General features: G+C 51.2%; 1 protein-coding gene across 1 annotated transcript in view; it reads left to right on the forward strand.

Annotated features, from left to right (window-relative positions):
• MAP6 (microtubule associated protein 6) overlaps positions 1-7,608 on the forward strand; it is a 73,587-nt gene extending 65,979 nt beyond the window's left edge. The window contains exon 4 of the mRNA XM_044258510.1: positions 6,509-7,608. Within this exon, the coding sequence (XP_044114445.1) occupies positions 6,509-7,466 (958 nt within the window). The 3' untranslated portion in view covers positions 7,467-7,608. The remainder of the gene's footprint in view (positions 1-6,508) is intronic.
• Positions 7,609-12,264: the final 4,656 nt, after the last annotated feature.

Raw genomic sequence — 12,264 nt, forward strand, 5'->3', positions numbered from 1 at the left:
TAAAGCCAGTCCACCGTCTCCCCAACCTTCTGCCAGAGCCCCTGAGGGGCAGTAGGCCTGGGTCCTGACTTAGCCCCTCCTGCATATCTTTGCTTCAAGCGAGTTTGCTCCATCCCCTCCCACCCAATCACTAAGACATTGGTTGAGAGGCCTGCGTTTTCGTCCTGGACCTGCTAGCCATTGGCTGTGTGATTATTGGAGAATCACTTGCCCACTCTGGGTCAGTCTCCTATCTGCAGAGTAACACAACTGGACTAGATCACTCAGTCCCTTTTTGGAACTAACATCTGCAAACCATCACCCGTATTCCAGGATCATGCCATGAGTGTTCACAGACACTAATCCTCCCTAAATGGTGAGCACTGCAACCCCCATTGTATAGATGATGGGTACTGAGGTACAGAGACTGCCATGCCCGTCATGACATCGCACGGGCTAGAAAGGTGTTGGGTCGGCATTCAAACCCAGCTCTTCTGGCCCTAGCCCAGCCTGTGCACTTTCTCCCCCAACAGGCTGCTCTTTACATTCTTTGCTTTTTTTTTTTTTAAGATTTTATTTATTTACTTATTTATTTGAAAGAGATCACAAATAGGCAGGCGGAGAGAGAGGAGGAAGCAGGTTCCCAGCTGAGCAGTGAGCCCAATGAGGGGCTTGATCCCAGAACCCTGAGATCATGACCCAAGCTGAAGGCAGAGGCCTTAACCCACTGAGCCACCCAGGCGCCCCTGCTCTTTACATTCTAAGAAATGATCTTTGTTAAAGCACCTGACCCTGAGCCTGTCACATGGTTCCTGCTCAGGCAATGGGTGTTTCTTCCTTCCCCAGGGCTTTTCCAAGCTGTGGAGGAAGGGGACTCATGGACGCGGCCGTAGGTCCGTGATTTCTGAACAGGGCGCTCCTACAGGACCACTGCCCCAGCTCTGGGCTGCTTTGATGATGATGCATCAGGAGATAGTCTAAAGGGAAAAAGAAAGAAAACAACCACAGGGGTGCATGATGGAATTAGAATTGTGTGCAAGGGTAGGAACCAGCTGGAGGGAAGGAGGCCCTTTCTCCAGATAGTCTTGGGCAGGGTTCAATAATCCTGCTTCCAGACTCTGATAAAGCTTGCATCCAAAGCCAGTGTGTGTGTATCCAGGAGGCATTGCCTGTCTCCATAGTAACAGGAAGAAGGGCAGAAAATTAAGTTCCTAAGACTTAGGATGTCTCATGTGAACTTGGAACATTAAATTTTGCAAATAGGACAAAGCCTGGCACAGAAAGGTCTCATTTCATTTATTCATTCATTCAACAAGTACTTACTTGAGTCCTTCCCTTTGTTTTAGGTACAGACAATACAGTGATAGGCAAAGGCAGCCTGGTCCTGCCCTCTGAATGCTTCAGTCCTGTAGGGGAAACATTAATCCAGAAGAATGCAAGTAATGAGCTGTGTTAAGGGGAAGGGGAGGGTCAGGGACTAGGAGAGTGTGCAGCAGGTGACCGGGTTTCATCAGTGGGGTCAGGGAAGGCTTCCCTGGGAAAGTGCTCCACTGGGCTGAGAGATGGAAGATGAGTACACATTAACCAAGGCAAGAGGGAGCAAGAGAATGTTCCAGGAGACAACAGCATGCGCAAAGTCAGAAATGGAAAGAAGCAGGACATACAGAGGAAGAGAGCAAAGTCCTGAGGGGCTGGAGGGGACCTAGAGCCGGGAAGGCGGTGGGAGCAGGCTGGTCAGCAAGGTGGGACCACGCAACAGGCTTTACTCTTTACTCTGAGTGCAAGAAGCCTTGAAGAGTTGTAAGCAGGGAAGGAAGAGGGTGATTTTTGGAAAGGTCATTCTGATTTCTGTTTGAAGAATGGATTGGATAGAAGAGGCTACCAGTTAGGGGACTGTGACAGTGGTCCACGGAGATGATGGCACAGCTTGGGGTGTGGCAGGGAGTAAGGGAAAGACGTGGGAATATTCCAGAGAGAAGTGTTAGGAGCTGGAACGGGTCGTTCCTGATGGATAGTGTGAAGATTTTAAGGAAGAGGGAGACAGAAGGGAGGACCCTGGGGTTCTGCCCGGGACCATGGGATAGATGATGAAGCAGGTCTCAGCAACAATGATCTGTAACTCTTTCCATTTGATCTTCTTTGTTGCCAGCACTGTGCTGGGCCCTGGGGTTGCAGGCCGGGGAGAAGATGGACTCATGGTCAAACCGGGCTGGAGCAGGGCGGTTAAATTAATGGAGGCACATGTGAATGTGGGAGAGACTATAAAGTGGTACAGTGAGGGAAAGCTCATTTGGGAAGATGCCACCAGGACCTTGTGAGGAGATGGGGTCTGGGCAAGCGGAACTGCCAAGGATAGGCAGAGCAAAGTGGGTGAAAGGGGCCATCCAGGCAGCAGGAGCAAAGCAATAAAGTACTGGGGGTGGATAAATCACAGGGGCTAGCCAGAGGGCAGCAGCCTAGGGTGAGTGTGGAGTGCTGGCCGCCCCTCTCCCTGCCTTCATCAGGGGCTGCCGTGAGGGTCTGGGGTGGGCTGCAGTAAGGAGTATGTGAGCATCTGGGAAGCTGTTACTGCACCTAATGGGAATGGAGGTCATTGTGTGATGTAATTTGTAAATGTCAAGAATCGTGATTTCATATCCCTGTCCAACAGGATCATCCGATCCTCTATTGTAACAGTTCCTGCATTTGTACTATTCTCCCCATTTCACAACAGGGGAAACTGAGGTCTATAGTAGTTGAGTGATGGCCCAAGATCTGGCCAGCAATACACAGCACAGAAGCCAAGATAAACCCAAAGGGTTATTCTAGTTTACGAGCGGGTACGCAGGCAGGAAGGAGACAATCCGCAGCTGGCTGGGGGCCACAGATGTGGTTGTGCGGGTTAGGCCATGCCAAAGGACAGCTAGCCCGTGGGCTGAGCGGGGCTGAATGCAGCCCATCTCCACTCAGCACCCAGCTTCATCTCACTCACACAGAAGGCACTGTGCATGTGGCTTCTGCCAGCCTTACTGGGCATGATGGGGCGTTTTTACAGATGGGGAGACTGGCAGAGCACCGTGGAACCAAATGATGGCCAGTCAGGGTCAATGTGAGTTTTTATGTTGCCTTTGAGGGTGGGTCTGTTCATAGGAAGACCAGCTGAGGCTGCGTTGGGTTGTTTTTTTGTGTGTGTTGTTGGTTTGTTTTTAAGATTTTATTTTAAGTAATCTCTACATCCAGTGTGAGGCTCGAACTCACAACACTGAGATCAAGAGTCACACACTCCACCAACTGAGCCAGCCAGGTGCCCCAAAGCTGCTTTGGTTTTTTGTGTGTTTTTTTTTAAGATTTTATTTATTTATTTGACAGACAGAGATCACAAGTAGGCAGAGAGGCAGGCAGAGAGAGAGGAAGGGAAGCAGGTTCCCTGCTGAGCAGAGAGCCCGATGCGAGGCTCGATCCCAGGACCCTGGGATCATGACCTGACCTGAAGGCAGAAGCTTTAACCCACTGAGCCACCCAGATGCCCCAGCTGCTTTGGTTTTTAAAAATGAATGTTTAATTTATAAAAGTAACACTTTAAAATCTAATGAAATTCAACAATCTCCTTTAAGGAGGATTTTAAAACCTAAGTAATTCAGTTCCGCTAAATTATTAGTAATTTACAATAAAGTAAGCTTAAAAATATAATTATTAGGTTATCATAAAAGTTCCATTGTTGTTTTCAAAATTTACAAAATTGTCCATACCTTTCAACTTAAAAATCACAAATTTGAATTAATTATTCCATTATGCATTTTTTAAAAGATTTTATTTATTTATTTGACAGAGAGAGAGATCACAAGTAGGCAGAGAGGCAGGAAGAGACAGGGGTAAGCAGGCTCCTTGCTGAGCAGAAAGCCCGATGCGGGACTCGATCCCAAGACCCTGAGATCTTGACCTGAGCCGAAGGCAGAGGCTTAACCCACTGAGCCACCCAGGCACCCCCCCCATTATGTATTTTATATTGGAATCACAAAGCTCATCTCTTAGACATTCTGATATGCCAAATTATTTTAAACATCACAAGTATTTTCAAAAATAAATCTACACAGAATTTTCCTTAACTTAATCCCCCAAAAGGGTAATATTATAGATTTGATTTTATCATTTCTAATCTTCATTCTAAACCTTCCCATGAGTAAGGAAGGATACTTACTAAGGAAACAGGTTCCTAGCGAAAGCAAGCTAGAGTTATTCATCCAAGCAAATTCGGGGTTAGCCCCCAGGTGGCTGAGAGGCCTATTGAACAGACATGTGGGTCATGGCACGGGAGCCCCGGCCTCCAACATGCAGGGAAGTGCATTTTGCCCACGCTGTGGGGCTGTTCCCGGTTTCATCTCCGTGCCAGCCAAGGACGCTGAGTCCGTGTCCTGCCAGTGAGGTAGGTCTTGCAGTGCAAACCCCCAAGATCAAGTTAAGCTCCCCCACTTTTGTGTCTCCTACCTCAGCTCTGTCACCCCTTCAGGATGACCCCACCCAGGGTGTTCACTCCCTGATAGGATTCATCTAATCGATTTTCCACTTGCTTCTATTTTGAATTGGGTGGCTTTTAGTTCCTCTCTCACCAGCCAGCAAGTATTAGACGTCTTTTAACACCATCCTTGGATTCTGTGCGCTTCTCGTGGCCTTGCCTAGCTCTCTCTGCCAACACTAAGGTCCCACTGATGGCAGCCAGCTCTGTCCATCTGGCTCTGGGCATGCTGAGTCAGGGAGCCACGCTGGCCCCTGTCAGTCCACTGAGATGCTCAGAGCCATCCGGAGGGATGACGGAGAGCCTGCCTATGCCACTGCTACTGTGTACTCTGATGAGAGAGGCAGGTCCCAGGGTAGCTCAAGATGCTAAACACAGTAAGAAGCTTCTGAATCATTGGGGTGACATGTCAGAGCAAAAATGGTCCAAATATGTGTAACTTTACTTCAAAGTCAATAGAAAAATAATTATAATATTGCATGGTAATATCCCATGACAAGGGGCTAATTATCTCTCATCGTACATTTCTCAGTAAATATCCTTCTATCCATTGACATAGATGACAAGCTTGGGGCCCAGAGAGAGGAAACCATAAGCAGCTATGAAAGTGTGAGCAAGCAGGGGTCTTACTGGGCCAGCTTTAATCAGCACGTAAGAAAGACATTGTCCTAAAAGCTAATAGGAACTGTTAAAATGCTGAAATGGTTTTAAACGTAAGACTTGATTGCTCACAAAGTGTTAGAGAGTAATAATAGTTACCCTGTGCTGAGCAACGCAGGGGGACAGAGCGCAGGCCCCGGGAGTGGAAAGACCCAGACTCTGGAGTCCATGCAGGTCCCTCACTTTCCACCCCACTTCCTCTCTCGGGACCTCAGTTTCTTCATCTGAAAAGTGAGGGTGGTAACATCCATGTGGCTTCATGGGGTGGCTGGGGTGCTGAAATGGGCTCTGAGAAGAAGCGATCTGGAAAGTGGACTGTGCTGGAGGTGTACGCGGGTCGGTGACACCGGCTGAGTGGCCGTTCCTGAGTGGCGAATTTCAGCCTGGCCTGTAGGAATGAGTGTGTATTCTCAGACTGGTGGGCTCTGAATGTGGCAAGGTTTGCCCTTGGTGTCAGTGATGTCACCTATTCTCTGTGGACAGGCCAAGGGATGAGGCGGGGGTCTGCAGTGAACCCTGGTGGGAGGCTTGGACTCGGCTGCAGGGAAATCAGCCCCAGACCCTTGGAGTAAGTGAGGGCAAGGGCCCAGGGATGGTGGAGGGAGCCAGAAGCAGGGACAGAGCAAGGGGAGCAGGGCCTCCTCACTGCCTCAATGGGGGGCCCCAGCCAGTCATCTGCCCGAGGTGGGGGCAATGGCAATGGCGTGGGCAACAATGAGGCACAATGTAGATAGAGAAATTAAATGCACTGATAAAACCGATCAAAAGCCAGTCTGCTTTTTATTATCGCCTTGTGCAAGTGATTCTAAACAATGTTCATGATAAAATACTTTCCCCCTGGCAGGGACAGTGCTCAGAGGGACATTCCCCTGACCTCTTTATTGTTCCTCTCCACAGTTAGCCCTTAGCAAGGGATCTGGGGAGGGGACAGAGCCTTGGAAGGCCCTGAGAAGACAGTGCGCTGGCCTATGGGGCCATCTGAGCGGACAGGCTTGCAGGAGGGCCCAGCTACCACGGAGGCAGGAGGAACAGCCTGGGTGGAGAGTGGGGTGGACGGGCTGCTGCGACGCCCAGCCCACAGGAGGACTCTGAGTCCAGCTCTGGCACCGCCCTTGTCACCTGGGGACCACCCTCCGTGCCACTCGCAGGTTATAATCAATTGGCAAGCACATTGAATGACTGATTCCTGAGCCTACCCCTCACTCCTCCCCATGTTCTGTTCTAAGAACATGCAAACCAGATTTTCCTCGCAGCTCTCCAGCAAGAGCTGCCCTCCCCAGGCTCCACTAGGCCAAGACTTATCAGGCAATCTGTGCTCTGCCTGCTCCTTGGTCTGAGCTTGGGCCCTCACAGTGACTACCTCTCTCTCCCCTGCAGGAGCCAGGTTGAACTCGCCAGTGATTCACGTAAGAATCGAGGTCCTACAGCCACAGAGCCAGGCAAGGATCAAAGTCCTGCGGGCCCAGGGCCTCTGAAAGATCAAGGTCCTGTGATCCAAGAGCGTCCGAAGGATCAAGGCCCCACGGCCCCAGAGCCTCTGAATGGTCAAGCTCCTGTGGTCTTGGCATCTCTGAAGGATGTGGGTCCCATGGTCCCCATACCAGTTAAGGATCAAGATCATGTGGCCCCCGAGCCTTTAAAGAAGGAAGGTTCTGTGATCTCAGCGCCAGTGAAGGACCAAGCTTCCTTGGTCCCCGTGCCTCCAAAGAATCAAAGTCCTATGGTTCCAGGAACAGTTAAGGAGCAAAGTCCCATGGTACTGGCACCTGTCAAGGAGCAAAGCTCCATGGTCCCTGAGACTGTGGCTCAAGGTCCCACCGTCCCAGCACCTGTCAAGGATCAAGGTCCTACCATTTCAGAGCAGCTGAAGGGTCAAAGTGCTACAGTCAGAGCACCTATAAAGAATGAAGGTCCCATGCTCTCTGAGCCTGTGAAGAACCAAGCTCTAGTGTTGTCGGAGCCAGTCAAGGATCAAGGCGGAGCAGTCCCAGAGCTTCCGAAGGATCTCGAGCCTGTGCTTGCAGGACAGACAAAGAATCAAGGTCCTGTGGTCCCAGCACCAGTCAAGGATCAAGGCCCCGTGGTCCCAGAGCCTCCAAAGAATCAAGGTCCTGGGGTCCCTGAGCCTGTGAAGAGTCAAGTTCCTATAATTCCGGTGCCTCTGAAAGACCAAGACCTTCTGATGCCACCACCAGCCAAAGACCAAGGTCCTGTGGTCCCTGAGCCTCTGAAGACTCAAGGTCCCAGGGGCCACCAGCTGCCCACTGTCTCACCTCCACCCCCAGTAATGATCCCAACCGTCCCCCACGCAGAATATATTGAGAGTTCCCCCTGACACTCATCCCTTGACGTGCCAAGGAAGGAGCTGGCCGTGGAAGTGCTCCCTCCCAGGGGCGGCAAAGACACATATTTAATCTGCATGAAACATGTACCGTATAGTCTTGCTGGAATCTAATAAAAGTTCTCCCTCTGGCTCAGCAGTGTTTCTCTTGGGCTCTCCTTGAGTGTGTGTGTGTGTGTGTGTGTGTGTGTGTACATGTGCACACACAAATATGTGCTCACATACACCATGAACATTTAAAATTGGGCATGCAGATCTCTGAGAAATCCCAGCTCCTACGAGTAGACAGCATAAGATGGGAAGGGGTGAGAGAAGCTAGGAGATTGGGGAGGGGACCTCATCATGAGGATGTGGGACAGGACAAACCCATGTTTCTCCTTCACTCTCACACTCCCACAGCACTTCCTTTCTGACACCACATATGGAACAATCATCTGACACCAGCTGGGGTCCTGCCATTTGACTCACTTCTGACATCATTTATCTGGTTCCAGACCCCCAGGTTTTGAGGGCTAGGTCCCACAACACTGTCCCCACGCCCACATTTCAGATGCCAATGGCAAGTCCCAGGTTATTACTTATATTTCTGACTGTGGGCTATAAGTTGGGATTTCCACAACCCCTTACCTGGGTTCCATAATTTGCTAGAATGTCGCGTAGAACTCAGGGTAACACTTACTTAGGTGTACTGGTTTACCATTAAAGGATAAAGGATATGGATGTACATCCAGACGGAAGAGATGTATTGAGTAAGGCATGGGGAAGGTGCATGAAGCCCTCACCAGGCACACCATCCTCTCAGTACCTCCAGCAACTCAGAAGTTCTTCAAACCCCATATTTTGGGGAGTGGGGGTTTTGAAAGGCTTCATCATGTAGACACGACACATTATTAACCCAATATCCATCCCCTGTCCGCTTTCCAGAGGATAGGGGTAGGGCTGAAATTTCCAAGCTTCTAATCATGGCTTGGTCTTTCTAGTGCCCAGCACCCATCCTGAAGCTATCCAGGAGACCACTAAGAGTTGCCTTGTTACAGCAAAAGAAAGTCTTATCACCTAGGAGGTTCCTATCACCTAGGAAGAGTTTTAGGAACTCTGCCAGGAACCAGGGACAGAGACCAATATTTTCTATCATTTCACAGGTTGGGTCCCATGAAAGCCGAGGAACAGGTTCCAAACCACAGTAGGCTGAGTCCTGGATTGGTCAGAGTTGAAGCCTAAAAAGGAAAGAGGAACAGGGACCCAGCTGGCCCAGGGTAATTCTGGGTGACAGTTGTTATCCAAGGGTTCAGTCCTAAAGCTCATCCAGAGGTCATGTTTCTTTCTTTCTTTTTTTTTTTTTTAAGATTTATTTATTTATTTATTTGACAGACAGAGATCACAAGTTGGCAGAGAGGCAGGCAGAGAGAGAGGAGGAAGCAGGCTCCCTGCTGAACAGAGAGAGCCCGATGCGGGGCTCCATCTCAGGACCCTGAGATAATGACCTGAATTGAAGGCAGAGACTTAAACCCACTGAGCTACCCAGGCGTCCCCAGAGGTCATGTTTCTTTTTTACTTCCTTTCTTTCTTCCTTCCTTCCTTTCTTTCTTTCCTTCTTTTTTTAAAATATTTTATTTATTTGACAGTGAGAGAGAGAGAGAGAGCATGAGCAGGGGGAGCAGCAGGCAGAGAGAGAAAGAGAAGAGCCTCCCTGCCGAGCAGGGAGCCCAATGTGGGTCTCAATTTCAGGACCCTGGGATCATAACCTGAGCCAAACACAGACACTTGACTGGCTGAGCCACCCAGGCACCCCCAGAGGCCATGCTTCTTGAGAAAACCAGGCCTCTGATCGGAGAGTCCCAGGACACTCATGAGGGTAGAACCTAACGTCTGTTAATCCCCATTCAATGTCCAGGACAGCCCAGCCAAGGCTTCCAGAACAATCCTGAGGTCCCTCATTCATTCACACACACAACAGACTTTTCCTTAACATCCACTAAAGTCATTAAGGTCACAGGGGTAAAGAAGTCTCAGTCTCATGAGAATAAAAGGTGGTGTGGGATGAGGCCCAAGGACACAACTAGAGGCGTGGCTTTGAGAGGGCAGTGAAGAGGGAATTCTTGGTGGGGGGAGCCAGGAAGGCTTCTGGGAGAAAGAGAGACCATGGAGTACAGACAGCCTGGGGTCTCATGTGGTGTGAGTACAAGGTAAGCCTTTTCTGGAAGTCCTTGAATGAAAGGAACCCAATTTGCATGAGAGCTTGACCAAGGGGTATGGCAGGGCTCTATGGCAAAAAAACCAGGTCCAGGCAGAATCTAAGGTCCTGAGGGAGGGAGGCAGACTGGGGAAGAACACCTGGGCACATCTAGGGCCAAAGCTCCACCTTGGTCAGAGATGGGTCCTGTGAAGACACCACTGTAGGGGCCACAACAGCCCAAAGATAGTGGGGAAAACTTCACCTGTTGCCCCCACCAAAAGCCACTAAAACCAGCTCCCAAGGAGCACTCCTATCCCTTTAGGGCCTTTAAGACCCATTATGGACACTAACCCCCTTTAAAGGTCTCTTTCTACAGGGTTCCTTTTAAAGGAGCTTGGCTGGGTTGTTAAGAGAGAAACCATCACAGAAAGTACTGATGACTTCCAAATAGTTTTTTGAGCAGTTGGCCCAAGACAGCCTCCTCGGCCCACTCCCCACAACACCAGGGTTTTCTGCTCCCAGAAACCTCTCTCCTCTCTCTCTCTCTCTCCTCTCTCTCTCTCTCTCTCACACACACACACACACACACACAGGTTTTTTCCTGGCCCCACACAAAGCTTGCTGCCATACTAGTTCTGAGAGTCAGGGCCCTGCAGAAGAGAAAGGCCACACCGAGGTGAAAGGAGTGTTGTGCGTGGAAACTGTCCTCCTTTCGGTTCTCCCTCTGACCCACACACCCAGTCCTGTAACTCACACACCCCCATGGGCCAGGCCAGTGATGGGGCCATCTCAGAGACGTGGAACCTCCAGGGGCAGGCGTCCAGGAGGTCAGGAGGGGTGGGGCAGGTTGGGGGGGCTCTCTGGGAGTCAGCTCCACGGGCGGGAGGTTAAAGCTGTCCCAGTGACCGGGTCCCAACGCAAGAGAAGTGGGCCCAGTTCAGAGCTCTGCAGACTTTTAAAAGGTAGGACAAGAAATGCACAAAGAAAGCTGAGAAGGCTGGCCCCAAGCTGTAAGAAGAAACCAGGGACCTTCGGTGCCAGGCCTTAATGCCCAGAGTCAAGGGCTGAGAGAGGGCAGATGAGGACCCAGCTGTGGCGGCTGGTTAAGCAGCTTCAGCAGGGGAGCAGGCTGACCTGGGCTCCAGCCCCGCGCCAATCACCTCAGTTTCCACACTTGTAAAGCCCCCCCAACAACTATTAGAGATCGTGCAGGCTGGGCTGGGGGGAAGCCTCCAGCCCAGGGCTGAGCTGCCGGCCTAGGCCCCACAGACCAGCTCTCCACTGCATAGGAAGAGGGCCCAGTGAAGGAGGTGAGGGCCAAGGCCTCCTGTCCAGGGCTGGGGCCGGAAAAGGCAGGATAATGAACTCAGAAGCAGACTTCATTCCCGGCCTGATCCTTCCCAGCTGCAGCCATGTCCCGGCCCCTCCCCGGCACCTGGCACCTCATCCGTTCTTCTCCCTCCCAGGTCAAGCCGAGATGCCAGTGAAAGGACCCTCTGCCTAACACTCCACAGGCACAGACACAGAGCACCACCAAAGGGTCTGGGCGCCCACTGAGGAGGCCAGGAGGGGTGGGACAGGTTGGGGAGCTCTCTGCAAGGGGAGGCTCCCGTTCCAGGCCAGGGCCAAGCCCAGGTCAGCCTGTGTCCGAGCCCACATCCGAGACTCGGGTCCAAAGATGCCCAAACTCAGTTCAAGGGCTCCTGAACCTGGCTGGAACTTTCCAACCAGGGATCCTGCCCCAGAGTGATCAGTGAGCCCCGGCCCCAGGCAGTGCCATCCACGCGTCCCCTACAGTCCGGCCGCAGGGCCCTCGGGCCATTGGGCAAGACATGAAGGGAGGGGGTGAGAGAAGGAAACCTGGGGTGCGTGGGCTTGGACCCTGCCTGGGGTGGGCAGGGTAGGGGGGCTCCACCTCAAGGCGGGTCTTAGAGACCCTCTAGGAGCCCGGCCGAGACCTCGCTGGAGCACCTGATGGCTGATCCCGGGACAGGCCAAGATTATATTCCTGTCACCAAGCGATCGCTTCCCTTAACAACTGTTGCAACTGTTGTCTGCCTGCCTGCAACGCAGTGGAGACACCTTACCACACAGTGGGGGACAAGGACACGGTGCGAGTGGATCCACGGTAGGCCACAGGGGGCAGATGGCACTGGGGCGGTACCTTTGGTAGCCTTTGTCCCGGGCAGCATGGGCGACCTAGTGGAAAAGGATGGGGAATGAACCCTGAGGGACCCAGTTCTCAGAAACCTGGAAATGTTCGCGTGTTTGTTTTGTTTTGGGGTTTTGTTTTGTTTTTTGTTTTTGCACCAATTTCCAGCCCCCCACTTCTAATCCAACACTACGACATGCCCACTCTACCTGCTAAGTAAATAGGGAATCTGTCCTTTTTCTTTATGGCCATCCCTTTTATACCTCACAATTATCCCAATTTGTAATTCTGCATGGGAATTACGTCACAGTACTCAGGGCACAAGAAATGTGCTTTTCTTTACTCTGATAAATCAAATGAAATCTAGTTGGAGTCCCCTCCTCTCACTGCCAGGGTTGGCAGAACCTCTACTCTTATTAGTCATTTACCAGGAGGCTTCCCCACTCCCTAGGGCCAGTCACAAA

Source organism: Neovison vison, chromosome 7, assembly GCF_020171115.1.
Source record: "Neovison vison isolate M4711 chromosome 7, ASM_NN_V1, whole genome shotgun sequence".
Lineage (NCBI taxonomy): Eukaryota > Metazoa > Chordata > Mammalia > Carnivora > Mustelidae > Neogale > Neogale vison.